Source organism: Dioszegia hungarica (genome assembly GCF_025882075.1).
Source record: "Dioszegia hungarica strain PDD-24b-2 chromosome Unknown MKK02contig_8, whole genome shotgun sequence".
In the NCBI taxonomy this organism is placed as follows: Eukaryota; Fungi; Basidiomycota; class Tremellomycetes; order Tremellales; family Bulleribasidiaceae; genus Dioszegia; species Dioszegia hungarica.
Window position 1 is genome coordinate 2196101 of NW_026515770.1, and position 16616 is coordinate 2212716.

A 16616-nucleotide genomic window follows, 5' to 3' on the forward strand; every position below is an offset into this window, starting at 1 on the left:
AGAGCCCGATGGCCGAGGTCGGTCTTAGTCAGCCGAAGACAACGCTCAAGCCCGCCCCAGCACAGCATGGCCCAGGATACATCCCCAAGATCAGACCACCATCCCCCACTCTTCCCTCCGCTGCTCCACCATCCCGCCACCGGCGTTGATGAGCGGTATCATGACCCTCACCGTCTTCTTGGCAGGCAAGACCCGGACGACCTCGGCCGCGTTCTCGAGGTAGGTCTCGCAGAGCAGCTGCTCATCGTTGCCTCGGTTGGCAGAATCCGAGGGGGAGGCGGGCAGGATAGCGGTCGTTACGGTCGGCAGGAGGAGGGGGCCGGGACGCATGGGGATGAGGGTGATTTCATGTCGTTCCTCCTTCTCAGGCTGACCCGTCAGCATGTAGTCTTGATGGATGATAGTTATAGGTTAAGGCTAGGTCGAGGAGGTTGCACTCACCTCGGCGTCCCAGAACCCTTTCTTCCGACCCAGCACAATCCAATCATCCGGATTGGGCACGATATCAAATACCAGCCTCTGCCTGCCAGAGCTCCGGCCGGCCCAGGTGAAGCTCGTCCGGAAACTGAGGGTCATGGATAGTGCTCGGCCTTCGTAGATCATCTCGGATGCTGCTGATGTGGGCGCGGCGAGGCGGGCGATCACAAGTAACTATGCAGCGTCAGCTGTGGGCCTTTCTATAAGAAAATCCCGACAGCTTACTCGTCGCGAGGGCACGTCTACGGGAATCTCGAGAGTCCGCCACGGTAAAGCTTCAGGCTTGATAGCAGTCTGCGGGCTCATCAGCTCAACCAATCGACGCAACCTCCCGCTCACGCTCACCTCAGCAGAGCTAATCTCGGGCAAACCTTCTATCCGCTCCTCCGCAGCGTACATAGGCAACCATGACTGTCGATTCCGCCGCTTCAGCGCGCGTACAGCCTTTACGCCTTTTAGCCGAGCTTCGACCTCTGCGAATCCGTCAGCTATTTTTCGCCGGGAATGAATCGTTTGCGATAGCTCACCTTCTTCGATGTTGCAGTACTCGATGATCAGCCTTAGCACGCTGCCGACATCTAAGGTATGAGCTCCACCCTTCCGCTGACATGATACGAGTGGGCTTTGTGACTCACTTTTTGACCGTGAAGCTTCTCTCTGGCGGATCTTGAACAGGCACGAAAGGTGCTGTTCAGGCGTGACAACCTTGCATCGTGTCAGCTCATGCGCTTCCGAAGCAGAGTGTCGACCTCAAAGCTCACAGTACTGGTATCCACCTTGATTGCCTGCTCAACATCGACCCCGCTGTCCTCCCCAGCACGCAGGTCCACAGATTTGACGCGTAGATATTCCCGCCCGTCCGACGCTATCGTAAAGTGCGAGATCAGACTGCACTCCGGTCAGCTAACTTCGCCACATATGGTGTGCCCGTACGGCCAGCGAAGCAGCTCACCTCTCTTTCCTGAAGAAGTCCTGGACATTGACCGTCAAGGGCAGTCCGACAAAAACGCTCGACGCGTCGATGTACGTCATCGAGACATCCGACCCAGCGCGCTTGTACCGCATGACGATCCGGGCCTGTATCATCAGCTCGGCTGGGCGTGAACGGCGCGGCGAGCACTCACATGTGCAGTCTCAGAAGGCGGTGTGCCGCGATAGGGTATAGCCAGCTCCACGTCTTCTCCCTTCGCGAGCGAGGTAATCCCAGCGGCCGTATCGGATACCGACACATCTGAAGATCAGCTTCTGTGCTCAAGAGCAAGGACCGAAGCTCATTAGCTTACTTGAGTTGGATGAAGACAGTCTTGAAACGTCGAAAGCCATCTCGTCATGTAGCGACACGATCGAGATGACCACATGCTCCATCTCGCAGGCGCCAGCCGAGATATGGAGGACGACAGACGGTTCTGCATCGAGCGAGACTGCGGTCGATCAGCCTCGCAACCTCCTAGTCCCGTGAAAGCACTATACGTACTTGTTCGGGGCATCTGCAGGCTCACACTGGGCGCATCGGGGTGCCGGCGAGCGATGACCTGACTGTCATTCGCCAGGTGGGCGTACGAGAAGCAGGTCTGGCCGATCCATATTTGCGCTTCGGACAAGTTCAGCACCCCCTCACAGGATCTCTGAGAGGTCAGCTCACAGCTCCATGGCCCTGATCATTGTCATTGAGTAACTGACCTCGCTTGACAAGTCGAGCTGGGTGTAGCCGGGGAATAGCGTCGTTGCGAGAGTATTATATGTTACGATGCCGGCTGTGGCGTGCTCGTAAACGAAGCGAATGTCATCCACGTCGAAGGGCTGGCCTATCAGCTCAGAGCTAGATGGCAGAACTTTCCTGACTCACTTCATCGATATTACTTGAGATGGCCATGGAGATCATGGAGATGTCTGGCCGGTCCTTATTCATCGCTGACGCTTGATTCGATACCAAAGACAGGTCGAAGAGCTTGTGATCGTGTACTATCCATCAGCTCTCGCCCAAGGTCGACTAAAACTGCGCCAGCTCACCAGTATGTTCCACCTCAATCTCCTTCAGACCCCCCAAGATCAGCTGTATCTCGGACCCCATATCCGCCTCCTGCCCAGCTGGCCCATCCAGCGCCGACACACCCTCCTTCGAGCTTGCTCTGACCCGCAGGTACGCGGTAGCAATATTCGCCCATTCCTCGTCTTTCGCGAGCTTCAGGTTTCGATGCGCCTGTAGTGCTCCCTCCAACGCAAACTTGGCGATAGGTTCCCAGATAAGCAGGTCGGCGCAGTCCTTGGCGAGTGCCCGGGATAGGTCATACGCTGTCCGCCATTCCTCCGTGTGCCTTCGCATAAGCCATATACCTAGCACGTGCACGAAGAAGGAAACTCACAAAGCCAAAGCAGCCATATCCGCCTTGAGCCTCACCACCGAATTCACCTTCCCGCACGCCTCGTACGCTGACATCGCTTTCTTCGTCATGCCAAGGTACAGATTCCGGAACTTCTTGACGTCGCCCATGGCGTCCACGAGCTGCTGGTTGGACAGTCGAGCCCGATCGGACTGGCCATCATCGCCAGTCTGTTCGTCATCGTCGTCGTCGGAGAGGCCGTTATCGGAAGATTCGAACAGGACGTCGTCGGATTGCGAGGCGAGGCCGGTGGGCGCGAGGAAAGGGTATGCGCTGGGGAGGTGGCCAGCTGACACGCCTATCCGCTCGACCTGCTTTATCAGATCTTTTCCGTGGGGCAGGGCTGTAGGCTCAAGGGGGCCGGACTGACCTGGACGCGAGCAATGTCGAGCAGCTCTGATCGGGCAGACTCGTACGCTATCAGTCCTGAGTAGTCCCCATTTGGTCTGTCGACGCGGGACCACTCATCGCATCTCGCCACGATGTCCATACACGCCGTGAACGTCCATGATTCGATGAAATGCTCAGCGAGATCGCCCTGCAACAGTCAGCTTCGGATTCTTCAGTACATTGGCAGGCCCCTACCAGCTCACCTCACTCTCCCTCAGCCTTCGCGACAAGCTTGCAACGAACCACTGTCCTCGCTTCGCCACCTCCGTGATCCTCCCTAAGCGACCGAGCAACACCGCCTGTCGCGCAAACACATACACCCTGAAGTCGAAGATGCTGATCGAGCTGCTTTGAAGCATCTCCTTGTATGGCTTGGCGCGGACGTCGAGGATAGGGAGCGAGTCATCCTGCGGTCCCGTCGCGCCGAGTTTACCGAACCAGGAGAGATTCTGTTCCTTGAGGATCTGTAGGAAGGTTGCGTCGAGCTCTTCATATACGATCAGGGCGTCTTCGTGGAGGTTGACCCCTTCGAAAGAGTGTGCGAGGGATTCCTGGCCATCAGCTTGAAGCCAAAGGAAGTCGAGGGAAGCTCACCTTGAGGAGGAACCAGGTACAAAAGTTCCATCCGACCGTCATCCGTTGCGCTTCACCCCGCTTGACCTCCTCCTCCCGCTCCAAGATAGCCGAGTCGAACGCCGACACTATGCTCTCTTTCAGCCTATTGATAACTTCTGGCCATGCTGCTGGGTCCGCCACATTTCCAGATGGCAAGTTGATCTGCACGCAGCTACTAGTGTCAGCTTGAGCCTTCCTTACTGAGGTGGACCATTTAGCTCACCGGTCGCGCTTGCCAACGTTAAAGTCCGACTTGAGCTTCCCGAGGATACCCTTGTCCCGCCCAAATACATTCTTACCCGTATCTTTGGCTGAAGGAGGATTGACGAGGATGATGAGTGGGGCATGGACATTCCGGCGAGCCGACAGCAGGGAGAGCCAATCTCGGATGAACGAGCGCGTCGAGTTTTTGTATATTTCTGCGTCCTGCTGGATGAGCCACGCCTCGCCGTGTACCAGAGGTAAACTAGAAGCCGACTCACGTCACATGCAATGAAGCACAAGTTGACAAGCGCTCCCTCTAATACACTTCCCCCGACCTCCCTTGGTGGGCCCACCTCTCCCAGCTCCATAAGCTGCACATCCACCTCCTGAATCGTCCGCAGCGCCGTCCGTGTCGGAGACTTCCAGTGCAAATTACGCAAAGGCAGCTGCGCCTGCATCCCTGTGAGCGCATCTGTCAGGTACTCCCGCTGGGGGCCTTGGGTCGGGTGGACCGTGTAGGTCAAGACGATTGGGCGGGGCATTTTGGTGATGCCGCAGGGAAGGCGGCTTGAGCTCGAGAACGATGAGGGACCTCTTCAATGCCAGCCGTGAACTGCTGCCGCCTATCTACTAAGGGTATCTGGTATCCTGCCGTGGGTATATAGGCTCGTTGCTTGTATGTTTGTCAATAGTGAAAGCAACTTTAGGCCGAAGTCAAGCTCGGTCGCGACTTCGCAAGTTGGTCTTGCAGCTTCCGATGGAACCCAACTCCGCATTCCTCAATTCAGCCGGCATGCCATGCTGTTGGACAACTTGGACTCGAACTACGCTATGATACAAGATCTCCTACTGTAATGTACAAGCAGTTCTATGTATCTACCTGATATTAATTCGCTATGATCCGCTGTCTACACCCCCCATCTCCTGTATCACCCTCTCCAGTGCCGCCTTGCCCAGCGGTATCCACACCCACCTCCCCTGCCTCCCCTCCGCGTCCAACAACGCCTCCACCACCAGCCCGTGATCTTTGAACTCTCCCATCAACGCCGCGTACCTCTCATCCTCCCTCGCGATGAACTTCTCCTTCGCCAATTTCGCCAAGATATCATTCTCTATCCCGAAGACAGGCGCGACCGGGTTGGCGGGGTAAGCCGTATGGCTCGAGGGGTTGGGAGGAAGGGATGCGAGTTGCTTGGATAGCAGGAGTGTGAGGAGACGGAGACCCATAGTGGGGACGGAACGCAGAATTTGTAAAGCGCCTTCCTCGGAGATACCGCCGCTGGTTCCGCTCGACAAGCCGGAAAGGGTAGATGATGCCGATAGACGCTGGTATGAGAGCTCCAGGTCGTAGTCGTCGTAGGTCGTAAGGTTGTGGTACAGCCAATTGAAGCCACGGGAGGAGGGAGGGGCGCCAGTCCAGGACCCCGGAGCGTAGAGATGAGGAGGGGACTTGGCGATACTGGATGAGAAGAGGAGGGGTGTATGCAGGTGATCAAAGGATGTGATGAGGTGTATCCGAGGTGAGGATGCGAGGAGGGAGAGGATGGCGAGGGAGCGCGGGGTCCGCAAAGAAGGAGCGTCGATATTGTGTATGACCAGGTACAGGTCTTTGTCGGAGACTTGGGTGGTTTTGCGCTTAGCAGAGGGGATTGCCGCGGGCGGGATGAGGTACGCGTAGAGCCGGTGCGCCGACCTTTCGAGTGGAGTCGCCGCTGTGGCCGGGACGGGAATGTCTTGCGGTACCGCCAGTGTGTCCTCGATCTGCGAGAGAACGTCCCGGATCCCCAGCCCCGGAAAGTGCCCGTTCACCACCACGCAATGCCCCTTCCGGCATAGCCTCTCCGTTACGAAGCGGTTCAACAGCCTCCGCTTCGACCCAAACCCGTACATAAGCAGGTTGAACCCCTCCTCCAGCTCCACCTCCCACTGCTCGAACCTCTTCACCAGGTCGTCCAGCAACCCATCGACCACCGCCTGACTGCGCTCCCTCTTCGACCGCGCTGCTCCAGCGTAAAGCTCATACTCGGCCTGAGTGAGAGGCTTGACGAGCGCCGAGTACGAGTTGCCCGATGTCCGAGCCGACCGAGCGTGAGCGGAAAAGTACGCGTCCGCTTTCGACGGCCGTACGAAGCCTGGCTCCCCCTCCTGGATAAGAGGAGTAGCTGCGACCTTTTTGCGAGTTGTCGCCCGTTTCCGAGGTGTGGACCGCGGGCTTGCCGTTCCCCGTGATGATCCCCGCTCGTTCGCCGTCCCCACCAGCCCATGCTTCGACTTCTTGATCGGCGTTCCGCCCTCCTCCTCATCCCTATCATCCTCATCATCTACGTCCTCATCGTACTGGTCCTCCGCCGCGTCCGATCCCGCCTCGTTATGCTGCTCCCCATCTGACGAGCCCTCCCTATCATCCCCTCGATTATCGTATCCCGTAAGAAACGAGACGAGATGCGAAGCGCTCTGCTCGTTTTCTTCTGGCTCTTCGGGTGACTCCTCGATCCTAGCCCGCTTTGTAGCGCGTGGAGGCATGTTGCTTGTGACGAGGATGAAGGGCACAGTGGAGACACTCTGCTTGCCTTGGCTGCGCCCGGAAAGGCTCCTGCAGAGGTATGAGACGGAGATCGATCGTTCCCCGAGGCGCGTCATCTCCACACGCCCACACGCGCAACGACGGTCAGCGAAGCGATGATCTTGTCTTGTCCGTCCACCAATCGCACTCACTTCGCCACTATGCCATCAGCTGAACGATCATCTACCTCTCCAGTCAAGAAGAGCTCAGCAGCTCCCGCGGCAGAAAAGAAGAAACCGGTCAAAAAGGATGACAAACCAGCTGGAGCGGATATCAGAGGTTTCGTGCGTTTGGTCCAGTCCCCTAGCTTGTCCCTTTGCTAACTTGATAGTTCTCACAACCTCCAGGATCGTCTGCTGGAAGTGTAAGTACTCTCGGGGACGGCGAGTCGTGGCATATAAAGCTGATTTTTTCAGACCTCCGCGAGGCCGGCTCCAGCAGCCAAGGGGACCGGGACTGGAAAGCGGCCGATCACGATAGATGACAGTGACGACGAGCCGACCCTGGTTGCCTCCAAGCCGTCCGCGAAGGCTTCTTCTTCCAAGAACACTGATGCTAAGCCCATCATACCTGTACGTTCAGGACTCTAGCATAATGATATGATAGCTGATATGATAGAAAAAGACGGCTGTATCTCGTATCATCGACTCGGAATCAGCCTCGCCTCCCCCGGCGAAAGCCAAAGCCAAGCCAGCTGCGGCACCGGCTAAAGCTGCGTCGAAGCCCTCGGCCAGCGCATCAGCATCCTCATCGAAAGCAAAGGCGAACACGCCGGTCAAGAGGCGGATGACTTCGGAGGACTCGGAAGATGTGAAACCCGCCAAGAGGCAATCGCTCGGGGCGTCCAAGGCAAAGGCGAAGAAGCCAAGCTACCAGGAGAGCTCGGACGAGGAAGAGGAGGAGGCGGAGTACAAGCCACAGAAGGCGACACCGGCGAGTAAGGCTGGAAGCAAGGGCAAGCGAGGCGCGACGGTAAGTCCTCCTTGGTCCCCCTGCAATTGTGTGATCCCCTCTGATACCTCAGCCCATGGAGATCGACGACGAAGACGAGGACGACTTCATCGAAGACGACGAGCCCAAGAAGAAGGCGACAAAGGCGAAAGCTAAGCCGGCGCCCAAGAAGGCTGCCGCCAAATCCGATGCCCCCAAAAAGCCAGCCGTGAAGAAGGAGAAGAAGGCGGCCAAAAAGGAAGATGGAGAGGACGACGATAAGCCCAAAAAGCCCGCGTTTGAGTACGTGCCGATATGTCATGATACGATGTCGCTGACGTGTGCAGCTGGAGAGCCGCAGCGGCAGCCAAACAGGCTGGACCGAAAAATCCTGGCTCAAAGGACATACCCGAGGGCAAGCCAGGCTGTTTGCAAGATGTCGCCTTTGTTTTTACAGGCGAACTGGACAGTCTGGGTCGAGATGAGGCGATCGAGCTGGTCAAGCGGTGCTCTGGGTACGTCTCCGAGCCATACGGGATTCGGGATTTGCAGCTGAAATTGCAGACGCGTGACTGGAGCTCCATCGGGCAAGACAAAATACATCGTCGTTGGCGAGAACGCTGGCGCATCCAAATTGAAATACATCGAAGAAAACAAGGAAAAGGCATTGAACGAGGATCAATTCCTGGAGCTCATTCGGAGTGCCAGTGAGGGGAAGGTGAAGGCCGAGGATACCTTCACGGACAAGGAGATCGCAGCGGCAGCGAAGGCAAAGGTCAATGAGGAGAAGAAGATTCAGGCTCAGGTGAGGGAGCTCGAAGTGAGGGAGAAGGAGGCAGAGCAATTGGCAAAGAGGAAGGCAAGGGCGATGGCGGATGCGGGTGTTGCGGCCAAGTCAGTCAGAAGGCCTGAAGTGGGTATCTCGGCTGATCGTGCAGAAAAGTGACATCGTCCTCGTCTCAGCTCTGGACGACGAGGTATGCGCCCCAGAACGTCAAGGAGATATGCGGCAACAAGACGCAGGTCGATCGTATTTTGGTTTGGCTGGAGGCATGGTGAGCTGCGTTTATCAGATGGAATTGAGCAGAGCTGACATCTCAGGGAGGCCAACTTCAAGTCAGGCTTCAAGAAGCCTGGCAAAGACGGTATGGGAATCTACCGCGCTCTTCTCATCTCCGGACCGCCCGGTATCGGCAAGACCACCAGCGCGCACTTGATGGCCAAAATGGCGGGATATAGCCCCATCGAGCTGAATGCGAGTGATGCCAGAAGCAAGAAGCTGGTCGAAGTGAGTCTCAGAATAGGTCTTGTATTGCTCGACCAAGGGCAGTCAAGCTGATCCAGCCCAGAACTCAACAAATATCGATAACACCAGTCTCGACGGCTTCTTCGCCGGCAAGGGCATCGGTGTAAGTCTATATCAGGATCTTTCGGCAAGAGTCCCAGCTGATCGCCCAGTCAACGATGGTGGCGGATGTTCGGATAGGCTCCAAGACTTGTCTGATCATGGACGAGGTGGACGGCATGTCTGCTGGTGATCGAGGAGGTGTCGGAGCCTTGAATGTCCTGATCAAGAAGACCAGAGTGAGTGTCGAGCCTGTGAATGCGATATCGGACGTCTCGCTGATGACGCAGATACCTCTCATCCTCATCTGTAATGACCGGACATTGCAAAAGATGAAGCCACTGCAGAGCACAACGTTCAATATGTCCTTCAGACGGTACGTGCTGGTGCAGGGGCTAGTCGGGACGGGGCTGTACGCTGATAACCCAGACCTCAGCCGAATGAGATCCGATCACGTATCATGTCGATCCTCTTTAAGTACGTCAAGTTCATGAGGCACACAGGTAGCAAGCTGACTTTTCAGGGAGAAGATGAAAGTCCCGCCCAACGTCGTCGATGAACTCATCAAGGGCGCCAATTCGGACATCCGGCAGGTACTGAATATGCTTTCAACGTTCAAGCTGGCCAAGGCCGAAATGAACTTTGACGAGGGCAAGCATCTGTGAGTCAGGTCTATCAGCCTGAAATCGCCGGGTTAGGAAGCTGAGATAGCAGCGCCAAGGTCAACGAGAAGAATACGATCTTGACTCCCTTCACCATCATCGACAAGCTCACCGGGCCGTACTCGTTCTCCAAGACCAATCGGGAATCGCTCAATGATAAGTCGGACTTGTACTTCCAGGACTTCTCGTTCGTCCCGCTGTTCATGCAGGTCAGCTTATCCATTCGGCATTTGGAAGGGAAATAGCTGACACTCGCAGGAGCACTACCTCAAGACCAATCCATCGGCCGTGAATGGCTACGGCGAGAAGGAGAGGGACCAGAAGCATCTGGAGCTGGTCAGCAAAGCCGCAGACAGCATCTCGGATGGTGACCTTATTGATCGGATGATACATGGGTGAGCCCCATAATTTTTTGTTTAGTGGAGTCAGAGCTGATATTGCAGGTCCGAGCAGCACTGGTCATTGCTTCCTGTTCATGCTATCGCGTCTACCGTCGCGCCTGCTTTCCACGTCTTCGGGACCGGTCGGAATACCGGTGGCGGTGGTTGGGGCGGACCATCTTTCCCTCAGTGAGCGGCATCAATCGCATGGTCAGGAGATCTAGCTGACATTCCCAGGTGGCTCGGTCAGAACTCGAAGCAAGGCAAACTTGGTCGGCAACTCACCGACATCCAAATTCGGATGCGACTGCGTGTTTCGGGCGGTCGGCAGGAGATCAGGGAGCAGTACATGCCAATGCTGGCGAGCAAGATCGTTCTTCCGCTGAAGGAGCGCGGAGCGGTGAGTCACCGAGTGAAATACCAGGGATCCAAGCTGATGATCAAGGATGCTATCGAGGAGACCATTGCTTACATGGACGAGTATTACCTTGGGAAGGATGATTGGGATGCTTTCGTTGAGCTGGGGGTGGGAGAGATGAATGGCGAGGCGATCATGAAAAAGATCGCTACTGCGACCAAGTCGGCCTTCACGAGGCAGTGAGTCTATAGGCTTTGATTACGGCCAGGACAGCGCTCACCGCCGCAGATACAACAAGGCCGACCACCCGATCGCTTTCCACAAGGGTGACATGTTCGCCGCGTCCAAGAAGAAGATCGCAGATCAGGGACCCGCGCCGGACAACGATGAGGTGTTTGAGGTGAGTCTTTTCCCCCTGGACAAGGATCGAGCTGATGATGAAGGACGAAGTGGCGCCTGAGGATGAGCCAGACGGGAAGGGAGATAGCGATGGGGAGAATGATGTGACGAAGGATAAGCTCATCAAGGCCGTCAAACCCAAGGGGAAGAAGGCAGATGGGGCGGCTCCGAAGAAGGCTGCCACAAAGAAGAAGTAGGCAGCTCGGGTCACCATCAGCAGAAGATGGAAGCGAGCGAGCGCGGCTGTGAATAGAGACCTCTTGTAGATAGTCTTGAAATATGTATATCCCATACTTCGGCAGATGGAGCAGCTCGCCAACCTTGTGGCGCGTGGATGACAGCAGTGCCGTCCATCCTGCAATCAGCCATCGAGACCGACCGTAGACGTTGATCACCTAGATCAGTGATCTGCAGCGGCAGCAGGCTGACATCTCTATCCTGGCATATGTCTCGGACTTCGGAGCTCTGGAGGAGACACCTTGTGAGCATCGCGTCCAGTAGATCATGCAGGGCTTGCCATAGCTTGACCGAGCGTCGGATGTATAGTCGTTCAAACGTTCAGACTCCACCTAAAAGACGACATCTTGGCCTTCCCCTTGGCTTGCCGAGCTTCACTTGGTTTTCACCTCGACAGCATACCATGACACGGAGTGGACGGAGTCACAGAAGGAGGACCTCAAACGTCCACGTCAGAGGTGGCAAGGCGTTTCATCTTTATCCTCCGCTGTTGTGCCTTGTCACAGGGTTTCCGGCTTCTTTACGTCTTCGGCCCATCTCGAACCCCTGAGCAAGGCGCAACGCGGAAGGAAGCACTCGCGACGGCGCCGGAAGGCTTGTTGGTGTTTGACTTTCAGGTGACAGGTCCGAAGGGTTATGTCACATTTACGGAGGCACGTCGGATGGTATTGTGGGCTTGCTGGCTCGTCTGTTGGTGCTTGAGCGATACTGACGAGGTTGCGTCTATCAAATTGGCAGCTTGGTTCATCTGTCTCTTGTCCTTCATTCTCACTCCTTCTCAACCCTCTTCTCCACCGTCGTACGGACATCTTTTTCTCTTGAGGATAGGTGAGTTGAGAGTTCAGTCGCGACGCGCGTGATTTCGCGAGGAAGAAAAGGGGGAAAACGCGACTGAGAGGAGCGATGTTTGTGGGCGGGGGGATTGGATGCGACGTGCATTGGCTGCATCGGTGCGCCGCAAGCGAACGGGGATGGTGGAGCACTCGAGGTGGAGGCACCTGGTACGGCCGAAGGGATGGAGGAGGACATGTGTATGGGGCCGATGTTTCAGTCTCAACCCAAACTCCACCTGCTAGTGTTTCACACGCTGACATAGCTTTTCTTCCCCTTCCGAACCTCCACCCACACGCTATTCTATTCCCGATATGCTGGTCCGATACCTCGCCTGCCCGTCACGACCAACTTTTGCCCACGATGTCCGCCCCTGGTATCATCTCCGTGCCTCGCCATCCCGCAACCCTTCTTCCCTTCTCGCGCTCTTCGTCTCGTTGCCTCTATACCAAAATCCCTGGCGGATCTCCGATCATCGCTGTCCACGGCTGCGCCAAATTCTTCGACTCTTGTTCGGTACACAGGCTAGCGCAGCGCGCCCAGCATCCTCCCCTTCCAGGCCAACTTTCACCGGTCCTACACCTCCCACGCTCGCCCTAGCGGCCCAACACATATCCCCTATACCCCCATACGCACGTCAGAATGCTGCTCGCGAACTACCTCATCCCCCTCCTTCCTCTCACCTCGGCGCTCTCGCTGCACGGTCTCGCTCGTCGGACACACCAGGCGCTCGCCCTCCGGCTATCGTCGCCCGAGGCGACACCTGCTTCCGAGAAGCGATCGCACCTCGTCAGCCCCAAGGGCGGCAAGGCTAAGCGGCTAGTCCGCAAGACGGTCAAGAAGCGCGCATGCAAGGCGCCCACGGTGCCGGCTGCGAACACCACAATCGGCGGAGGCTTCAATGCCAACCCCATCCCTGCTTCGTCTACCACCGCCAGTCCCGTTCCGACCTCATCTCCCAGCCCTTCACCGAAGCCGGCGTCAAACTCGGGCTGGCGCATGACCGATAACTGGGTATGTCAATGTTCTAGGTTGTTGATCTCATGCTGACCTGCAGTCCGGCAACACCTTCTTTGACAACTGGGACTTCTGGTCCTACGATGATCCCACCCACGGTACGGTTGACTACCAGGACCGAGGGCAATCTTGGGACCAGGGACTCGTTTCGACCAACTCGAAGGGTAACGCCGTGATGAAGGTCGACACCACTCAGCACATCGGCGGTCGAGGACGGAAAGCTGTCCGTCTGCACGGCAAGAAGGTGTGAGTATTAGCGATCTGCTGAGAGACCTTATGCTGATGTTCAGATTCACCGGTGGTCTCGTGCTCATGGACGCATGGCACATGCCTACCGGGTGTGGTACTTGGCCCGCCTGGTGGATGAACGGCCCGAACTGGCCGTACGGTGGTGAGATCGATATCCTCGAGGGCGTCAACGAGTTCTCGCAGAACCAGGTATCCGTCCACACTGGCTCCGGATGTCGTATCCCCTGGAACACCAACGAGCTCCAAGTAAGTCTGCTCCTTTGCACATGAGCCATAGCTGACAGCGTAGACTGGTGTGCTCACCACCGGCGGTTTCGACTCGTACAACTGCGCCTCGTACGAGACTGCCAACCAGGGATGCGGAACCCGCGACCTCAAGTCGGGTCAGTCTTACGGCAAGCCCTTCAACGACATTGGTGGTGGTGTCTACGCTTGTAAGTGTGCTCTGATTAGACTGTCGTGAGCTTCAGCTGACGAGCAGTGCTCTGGGCCAAGAACGGCGTCCGCGTCTGGTGGTTCCCCCGTTACGCTATCCCCGCCGACATCTCCGCTGAGCAACCCAACCCTGACTCCTGGGGTCTCCCCGTCGGAACCTTCGTTTCGGATCTCTGCGACCCGTACAAGTTCTTCCACGACAATTTCAACATCTTCACCAACACCTTCTGCGGTGATTGGGCCGGAGCCGACGGTATCTGGAACTACGGTGGTTTCGCTGGCCAGGACAAGTCTTGTGCCGCGATCACCGGGTACTCCAAGTGCGACGACTACGTGAGGAACGAGGGCTCGAAGTTCAACGATGCGTTCTGGGAGGTGAGTACTGAAGTTTGGCATAGCATTTGGGCAGAGCTGATGAGTATAGGTGTCGTATGTCAAGTACTTCACCCACCCAACCCTCGTCTAGGCTTCTTGAGCCCCGTTCTTATTATCTGTCACGTCGACTTCGTATTTCGGGTACCGCTGTTTCTTACGATCTGTCATTTTTGAATAGCTGGACATTCAGCCTTCTATCATAGACCCCGTACATCCTTTCCTCCGACCCCCCCTAACACCCTCGGACTCTCTCTCCGCGAATAGTCGTCTCTGATGCTGCTCTGCGCTGGTCGCGGGGTGGCGCGTGACTTCCGTAGCGTATCTAGATAGATGTATGCAACTATGAAACAGAACTTCAAGCTTGAAGACTCCTGGCAAAGGTCGCAGAGGAGACAGCATTCCTCTTTGCGGAGATGGCGTCATTTCCCGAGCAACGGAAAGAAAGGTGTGCAGCTGCTGGAAGGAGAGTTCTCTGTCTCTCCTAGCACATTCTCTCACCTCATCATTGAAAACAACCAGTCCATCAGCTGAGAAGAAGGTGGAGAAGAAGCTCGAACAATACACCCCCGCTAGATAGCTGCGAAAAAATGTTTAAGAAGTGAGTCCGGACTCTTCGAGCACGGCACAGACACCCTTAATGGATCTCACCGGATGCTTTGCAAAGTGCTTGTGGTCCAAATCACCTTACTAATATCCCAGGTTCCACCCGAAGGACGATGTGTCCGGCTCGACTTCCCTCAAGTCATCGGTTCAGCGGGGCATTCGGTCCGCGCTCCTAACGCAATACCCATTCTTGACCCAACCAGCCTACCGTGACCCTTCTGCCGCAGCTCCACTCTCGATGGAAGAAGTAGCAGTGGCGGACGTGCCAGAGGCAGCGGATGAGGACGAAGAGGATACTGGGAAGAGCAGCAAGAAGAAGGGAGGCAAGAAGGGCGGAGGGAAAGGAGGAGGAAAGAGTAAGGGGAAGGGGAAGGATAAGGGCGGAGAAGTAGCGGAGGCAGAGGAAGAAGATGGGGAGCAGAATGTGCTGGATGAGATATGGCCGAAGAAGGAGGCCCTGGGCCTGACGAAATGGTGAGTGCCGTGCTCTTCTAACTGCCGCTGCAACTTCTGACAGTCAGTCATGACCGGATATCACTCTACACGCTCGCCGGAACACCTCTGTTCTTCAACCACTTTGACGGTCCCTATATCCCAACTCTGAAACTGCTGCACCAGTGTAAGTCGAATCACTCACCTCGCCTGTTCAGGACTGATACTCGCAGATCCTGCAATGCTTCCCCATGTTCGGATAGATCGAGGAGCGATCAAGTTCCTCTTGGCTGTCAGTTTCCCTGCTAACTAACGGTGTGCTCGAGCGAGGTTGCTGACCTCTAGGGCGCCAACATGATGGCTCCGGGTCTTCTATCTGCTGGTGGAGCATTACCGGACGGTCTCGATAAGGACGCGATTGTGGCCGTACACGCAGAGGGGAAGAACCATGCTTGCGGAATTGGCAAGATGGCAGAGAGCTCGGCGGATGTGAAGAAGAGCGGAAAGGGCGTAGCTGTGGAGATCTTGTGCTGGATCGGGTGAGCTGTATTCTGAAAATCTAGCCATACGGGCTGGGCTGGAAACGAGCTGACCCGCAGGGATGACCTCTGGAAGGTCGACAGTATAGGCCTGTAAAGCAAAGGTCATGAACCAATGCATCACCCATAGATCTCGGAATCAGCTCCATGACCCCCGCTCCATCCGTCCGCGACGCCGAATAAGCCCTTCCAGCTTCTGGGCTCCTTGATCTGCTCCGGTCCTGTACTGATCAGCTTGCCCCGTCTCAATGATCTCAGCGACAGCGGATATGACTCACGGTTATCCAGGAGGTACAAGACCCGAGCGGTGAGCGCGTAGGCGTCTTCTCGGTTGTCTCCCTCGGCGCACCAGACCGTGAGGCACCCATGTGGTGTTGATGTTGTCTGAAGCGCAGCCAGAAGTCTTCGGGTCAAGCCAGCTGAGGGAAGGAATGGAGGGTATTGCGCTGTAGATCTCTGAGGATCTGAGGTGGGAGGTCGGTCTGAGGCGAGGGACAAGGAGAGAGCAGGGAAGGATCGCAAGCGGTCTAGGACGTCAGATGGCGCTGGAGTAGACGGCGGAGCGATGTGCTGATGTGGTGCTCTGCACATCGTCAGTATTCAAAACTCCTTGTGTCCAGAGAGAACCACAAACAAGAGCTGGGCATCGTCCTGGTTCGCCGCATCCAAGCTGGTGAGCACCAAGACGAAGCCGAATTTGCTGTCCTCCGCGAATGAGCGCAGTAGCTCGACGTGCTCGTCCTTCTTGCTCTACTTGATCAGCTTGTAATTGGACTTTGACCTACTTTCAGCGTAGGCGATCTCTGCTGGATGACATACAGTCCTTGTTCTGCCGAACCATATACTATCCTGTCAGCAGATGTACAAACCCCGACCCGACCTGAATCCGAAGACCTCACCCTCCAATCCACCGGTAACGACCTCGCCCTGCTCTCCTCGTCCCGCGAACGGAGCGACCGTGTCTCCCTTCCCTATCCATCCGACTCTCTTTAGTCCTAGAGACGTGATGAGTAGATCAACGCATAGTTGAGGCAGGTTGGCTAGGGAGACCGAGGGCTGAACGATCAGCCCCGCTTTCAGCTCGCTGGCACGCGGGACTGAGACTTACGACGACAAGGGTCGAAGTGGCGAATCCCGCAGGATATAAGTCACCATCTGGGTAAAATGTCATGACAGGGGCTTATCAGGGCGAGC

The 16616-nt window shown here is 56.3% G+C and overlaps 6 protein-coding genes across 6 annotated transcripts; 3 read left to right on the forward strand and 3 right to left on the reverse strand.

Moving 5' to 3' along the window:
* Nucleotides 1-90: 90 nt before the first annotated feature.
* On the reverse strand, nt 91-4609 carry MKK02DRAFT_44544 (trafficking protein particle complex subunit 10; the record flags this gene model as incomplete). The annotated part of the gene is made up of 20 exons (XM_053092982.1): nt 91-369; nt 442-651; nt 703-771; nt 823-950; nt 1005-1055; nt 1113-1182; nt 1239-1365; nt 1430-1554; nt 1602-1708; nt 1761-1898; nt 1952-2102; nt 2158-2277; nt 2324-2439; nt 2488-2792; nt 2841-3169; nt 3229-3396; nt 3452-3799; nt 3843-4035; nt 4087-4289; nt 4346-4609. The coding sequence occupies 20 exons, from the start codon at nt 4607-4609 to the stop codon at nt 91-93; spliced, it is 3501 nt and encodes a 1166-aa protein (XP_052945625.1).
* Nucleotides 4610-4961: 352 nt separating this feature from the next.
* On the reverse strand, nt 4962-6590 carry MKK02DRAFT_27141 (DNA replication origin binding protein; the record flags this gene model as incomplete). The annotated part of the gene is made up of 1 exon (XM_053087312.1): nt 4962-6590. One exon carries the CDS (start codon nt 6588-6590, stop codon nt 4962-4964), a length of 1629 nt encoding a protein of 542 aa, XP_052945626.1.
* Nucleotides 6591-6791: 201 nt separating this feature from the next.
* Nucleotides 6792-10901, forward strand: MKK02DRAFT_44546 (purine nucleotide binding protein; the record flags this gene model as incomplete). Its single annotated transcript, XM_053092983.1, has 21 exons — nt 6792-6914; nt 6962-6994; nt 7047-7202; nt 7249-7602; nt 7655-7863; nt 7908-8075; nt 8125-8454; nt 8499-8615; nt 8662-8848; nt 8910-8969; nt 9019-9144; nt 9196-9281; nt 9335-9382; nt 9429-9566; nt 9620-9776; nt 9826-9962; nt 10011-10136; nt 10185-10347; nt 10393-10544; nt 10594-10705; nt 10749-10901. 21 exons carry the CDS (start codon nt 6792-6794, stop codon nt 10899-10901), a joined length of 3135 nt encoding a protein of 1044 aa, XP_052945627.1.
* Nucleotides 10902-12414: 1513 nt separating this feature from the next.
* On the forward strand, nt 12415-13939 carry MKK02DRAFT_36883 (putative endo-1,3(4)-beta-glucanase; the record flags this gene model as incomplete). The annotated part of the gene is made up of 6 exons (XM_053089512.1): nt 12415-12786; nt 12830-13035; nt 13080-13284; nt 13328-13472; nt 13520-13848; nt 13898-13939. 6 exons carry the CDS (start codon nt 12415-12417, stop codon nt 13937-13939), a joined length of 1299 nt encoding a protein of 432 aa, XP_052945628.1.
* A 496-nt stretch (nt 13940-14435) lies between these two features.
* On the forward strand, nt 14436-15519 carry MKK02DRAFT_44548 (uncharacterized protein; the record flags this gene model as incomplete). The annotated part of the gene is made up of 6 exons (XM_053092984.1): nt 14436-14446; nt 14548-14925; nt 14973-15070; nt 15117-15175; nt 15229-15422; nt 15483-15519. The coding sequence occupies 6 exons, from the start codon at nt 14436-14438 to the stop codon at nt 15517-15519; spliced, it is 777 nt and encodes a 258-aa protein (XP_052945629.1).
* A 23-nt stretch (nt 15520-15542) lies between these two features.
* Nucleotides 15543-16593, reverse strand: MKK02DRAFT_36885 (PAC2 family-domain-containing protein; the record flags this gene model as incomplete). Its single annotated transcript, XM_053089513.1, has 6 exons — nt 15543-15643; nt 15701-16005; nt 16057-16172; nt 16208-16266; nt 16322-16478; nt 16531-16593. 6 exons carry the CDS (start codon nt 16591-16593, stop codon nt 15543-15545), a joined length of 801 nt encoding a protein of 266 aa, XP_052945630.1.
* Nucleotides 16594-16616: the final 23 nt, after the last annotated feature.